Source organism: Bison bison, unplaced genomic scaffold, assembly GCF_000754665.1.
Source record: "Bison bison bison isolate TAMUID 2011002044 unplaced genomic scaffold, Bison_UMD1.0 scf7180017864468, whole genome shotgun sequence".
NCBI lineage: Eukaryota > Metazoa > Chordata > Mammalia > Artiodactyla > Bovidae > Bison > Bison bison.
Genome location: NW_011495029.1, coordinates 367302 through 372295, shown reverse-complemented (window position 1 = coordinate 372295; position 4994 = coordinate 367302). Strand labels below are relative to the sequence as shown.

Genomic DNA, 4994 nt, shown 5'->3' with positions numbered 1-4994 from the left:
GTTAAGTTGCTAAGTTACTATGTATTACTTCAGAAGTACTATGCATTACTGAAGTAATACATAGTACTTCTGAAGTAATACATAGTAACTTAGCAACTTAACAATTGCAAGTGCTGCGGCTGTCTGCAGGAGGTCCTTGCTGCTGCTGCTGCTGCTAAGTCGCTTCAGTTGTGTCCGACCCTGTGCGACCCCATGGACTGCAGCCTATCAGGCTCCTCCGTCCATGGGATTTTCCAGGCAAGAGTACTGGAGTAGGGTGCCATTGCCTTCTCCGCCAGGAGGTCCTTAGCAGTTCACAAATAGAGGAAACTGGGCTGAGACAGGAGAGGACAAGGCAGGGCGCCAAGCACAGTGGCAGTGTGGGCGGGGTGGAGACACACACAGGCGTTACCTCTCCTGGGTTCCTGGGGTCTTTAGCCAAGCCTGGGCCACCTCCACGTGGCTTCCTGGGCAGGAGGAAGGCAGCACATTTTAGTGCATCCTTTCATTCCTTCTCTGGCCCCTCGCCTGCCTCAGTGGCGCCAGAATGGAGAGGGAAGTTGAATTCTTGCTCTACCACAATCCCCTGAAACTCACATCACCATTCCAGAAGAATGTGCCAAGGCCCTGTGCACTTCCATTTAAGGCAGTCTTTACAAGCACCAGCCCCTCCAGATTTGTGAGCCGAACTCAGGGTCAGCAAAGCCACCTCCTCCTCCTCGGGAATGAGGAGAGTCCAGTCATAGCTCAGGTATCCCTGCAGTGTCCTGGGAGATCCTGCTCTGGCAGGAGCTTGGCTCTGTGTGTGTCTGTCTGTGTGTCTAGGCTCAGACCTCAAAGAACTCCCTTGATAAGTAATGACTAGACCTTGGTTGTCATGAAAATGCAGCCGCAGCATGTCTGCTGTACACCCAGCTACAGCACTGTCTGCATGTGTAACCATGTACATGAGTTTACACTAATGCAATTATTATACAGGGGATCATCTAGAATTCAGGAGGAAAACAGTCTACTCCAAGCCACCTCAGTGAGCATAGGGTCCTGCTTAGAGGGAAGACCTGTAAAAACAATCAGACCTCTCCTCAGACATTGAGATACAGTTTCATCTTAGTTAAAGAAGCACAGGATAGGTGAGGTCCAGCAAGTTAAGTGGAGCAGTTAGTGCCTGAGCCTCTGGGGCTCAGTGGAGAGTTGCCAGGTGTGAGGCCACTGCCTCCACAGACCACTAGAGGGCGTAAGAGACCATGTGCAGGCTCTGGGGCACCTCCAGGGACTGCATCCTGAGGGCGCCTTCTGGACCCAGAAGCCAGCAGCCACGTGGTGGATCCTTGTGCTTCCTGCTGTCACCCATGCCAGGGGCAGGAGTGACAAGGACAGGAGCCGGTGGTGGGACCATGACAGGGCACACGTGGCCAGCCCAGCACCACCAGTGGGTCTGTCTGCACACTGCCTCTGGGAAGTGTGTCAGTTGCTGCCCACAGCAGCCTCAGGACAGTCCTTGAAGGGGCCTGAAGGCTAGGTCATGCAAAGCCTCTTAGGAGAGGGATGCACAGCCTGCCACAGTCAGTGCGTGGGGCACCCGAGATGTGACTGGTTGGGCCTGCACTTCTGTTGTGTAACTGCCGTGTGCGCAGTTAGAACATTCTGAATCTTAAGTCTGGCCTCCCAAGTGACTCACCAGCAGGACCACACTTGGAATATGTGAAAACCTGGTATGTTTTAGAAATCACTGTTGTTACTTTGTAGTTAACTTGTATGTAAGAAAAGTCTGTGTTTATCTTGTTCTGTTTATATGGTTTTTTTCATCAAATGCCCACAGATACCAGGCGGGGTGCCCAGGCAGCAGAAAATGCACCATGCCAGAGCAGGTCTTCGGCCTCATTTATGTACCATGTTATCTATACAGGTCCCCTGGGGGAGCTTCAGAAAACGCTTCACAGGCCAGGAATGTCCAGCCCTCTAATAAATAAACATCAGCTCTCAAGGCTGAGCCCCACCTCCCACACTCCCAGTGTGAGTCAGTGAATTTCTGGACCCCGTTAACCATCATTACAGGGAGCCAGAGGAGCTTGCTCGCGGCCCTAGGTTCGACTTTTGTGACGTGCCCACTGTAGCCTTCATTTGTGGGGTGCTCCCCTGTGTGCTCAGGGCAGGGCACTGTGCTGAGATTTTGCCTAGATTACCCCATTCAGCCCTCGTACCCGCTAATCGAAGTCCCGGTAGTATCTCCATTTCCTGGTGAAAGCACGAGACTCAGAGTGATGGAGTGGCTCGCCCCAAATGGGTCAAGATTCGATCAACCAGCCCCAGAGCCTGAGCTCCTGATCACTCAGCCTTATATACAAACCTCTAATTTCTGTCCTAAAGCTTCACCAACGAGACTCATCCTCATTTCACAGGAGAGGGCACCAAGGTTCCAAAGGTGGTGTGACCTGGCCAAGGCCCCCAGCTAAAGAGTGCCAGGCTGCCCCTCAGCTCCTCCCCACCCCCAGCCTGGGCCTGCAGCTGCATGGGTTATTTTAATCTCTCCTGTCATTCCAGCCAAACCACTGGGACAGTGAGTCAGTCATGTGGTTGGTGGAGGAAGGGTACAGCTGGGAGCCTACAGTGGAAAAGCTGCTCCAGCGGGTGGACCTCCAGGCCCTGAAGTCCCCCTGCGCAAAGGGAGGGGGCCCCGCCTGTGGCTCTGGGCAGTCACTTCAAGGCCTGAGCCAGCAGCCCGCTCCCCAGAGCTTGGAGCTAATGTGGAGAAGAGCTCACTTCTGAGTGACTTGACCTCCTTTGTCCTCTCCACCCAGGTGTCAGCTGTGCCCACCGTACTGGCTATGAAGAATGGGGATGTGGTGGACAAGTTTGTGGGGATCAAGGATGAAGACCAGCTAGAGGCTTTCCTGAAGAAACTGATTGGCTGACAAGCAGGGAAGCATCCTGACTGCCCCTGCCTGCCGGGGCCCCGAGGTCCCGGGGGGACCCCAGTAGAACTCACCACCCTTCTGTGCTGGCCCCTCCCGCCTCCTTCCTCTGTCTGGCCCCTGTGGGCCTGTGCTTTGGAGACCAGGCCTCCAAACATAGGACCCCCAAGTGCTCCTGACCTGCTGCCCTCCAGGGTGGCCACCGAGGAACAGGGCTACTGAAAAACGGGCTTGAGGCTCTGCTCCCGGGATGCTGGGACAGAGCCCAGGGCCAACCTGCAGTAGCAGCTTCGTCCTGCCTCCCTGCTCCCTTCTGATCTGAATCCCGGGGCCTGGCTCACCTGCCTCCTGCATTTTTCTTTCTTGCTGCTGTTTTGTGAAAAGACAAGGAAAAAAGAAACCCAGACAAGTGAGAGTAATACATGTAATTCTCTCATTTTTTGTAGGTCTGTAATAAAGAACTTTATGTGATCCCTTCCACCTCCCGTGGTGAAGAACAGGCCCTGGGCCCACACCCATCCCCCCAGAGACATCCCTCCCTCTTTGCTCCCAGGCGCCAGGGCAGCGGACATGTGTTGGGCTATGGGCATCCTATAGACCCTTGACTCTGGAAAGCTCAAGACACTACTCCCTCACCATTAGCTGGCCCTTTGGTTCTCTGAGGCTTCACTGTGAAAAAACCGGACCAATAAAGCTAGGGTTTGCACTGTCGCCAGCTTCCACTCTGTCTGGGCTCTGGGAGCACTTGTGACCCCTTCCCAGGCTGCTGCTGTTTTCCCCCTCCGACCCCCACCACCCTCTTGCCCTTGACCAGCCATTCCTGTGACTGCTGTTGTCAGTGGTGGCCACTCTTTCGGGGACGGCTTTACACACACGTCAGGCAGAAGGGAGTTTGTGGTCCCCATTATGCAGGTGAGGACATGGAGGCTCTCAGGGTGCAGAGCCCACGCTTCTGCCCAGAGGTGGTTCCTCTGAAGCCTGGGCTCTTGTCACTGATCCCCAGGGGCCACCTCTGCTAACCGGGTGCTCACTCCTGTGTACACACTCTGGGAAACCTGGCCGGCCCCATGCCCATCCCAGCCCATCAGGAGGCGGGCTGTCCTTCCTGTATGTGGGCAGGAACTCAAGAGGCTTTGAGACCAGGCTCTCCGCCCATTCTTGTTCCCAGGCTTCCCTTGGCCCATGGAGGAGGGTGCCAGGCAAACCAGGTTTCCAGCCAGCAAAGCCCATCGCTTTTTCTCCTGTGGCCAAGCCACCCTTTGGCTCACTTGCCAGCTGAGAGACCCACCCTATGGATACCAGGCAGCAGGGTGTCCTTCCCCTTGGCCCTAGGGTGCTGCGTGCACTCGGTGTTCTTAGTGTCCCTGTTGGAACTGCCTGACTTACTGCAGCGTCTTTGAGCGGTCAGCCCCAGGGCTGCCTTGAGAAGTCTGTGATGGGCACCAGAGGGCAGGGCTAGCTCAGCAGCAAGGCCTGTGGCCTTGGGAAGGCCGCCGGCCTGGAATCTGTCACAGGCATGTAAAAAGGAAGTAAACCAGCAACTGGCATTTGTGGAGAAAGGCCAAGAGCTGTGTGTAAGATGAATGAGAACAGGCGGTGTTGAGGGATGCTTCTTGGGTGCCAGGCACTGTTCTCAGTACCTCCCCCACAGCAGCCCCACAAGTCAGGCATTCTCATCACTGCTCCCATTCACATACCAGACCCATGGAGGGAGCTTGGGAACTTGTCCAGGACACAGCCCCCAGACACCTGGGCTGGCTCTGCTCCTGCAGTGCCCCCCTCACCTTATAAAATGGAGTACGTGATCCTAACCCCACAAGAGGCTGACAAAGCTGGTAGCGTCAGCAATCTTTATACAAGAGGCACTGATGCAGAGCTGAGTAACTCAAAAATGCCCAGCAAGTAAGGGCTGGGGCTCGAGTTCGGAGCTGAGCACCCTGATGCCTGAGCCTGAGCCCTTCCCTTGCCATTGGCCTCCACTGCCACTCCTTAAAAGGTGCCCTTCGCCAAGCACTTTCTCTGTGCATGACCTCATTTAATTCCTCTCTTGTGAGGCAAGTATTTCCATATTACAAGTGAAGGAACCGGTTTGGGGAAATTGAC

At 55.0% G+C, this 4994-nt stretch overlaps 1 protein-coding gene across 2 annotated transcripts in view; it reads left to right on the top strand.

Moving 5' to 3' along the window:
• TXN2 (thioredoxin 2) overlaps window positions 1-3602 on the top strand; it is a 10540-nt gene extending 6938 nt beyond the window's left edge. Inside the window, exons 4-5 of one of the 2 annotated variants that reach the window (XM_010860539.1) lie at window positions 2778-2917; window positions 2985-3602. In XM_010860539.1, coding sequence (XP_010858841.1) covers window positions 2778-2891 — 114 coding nt within the window. In that variant the 3' untranslated portion in view covers window positions 2892-2917; window positions 2985-3602. Of the gene's footprint in view, window positions 1-2777 lie in introns of both variants that reach the window. The other variant, XM_010860538.1, reaches the window with a different exon arrangement.
• Window positions 3603-4994: the final 1392 nt, after the last annotated feature.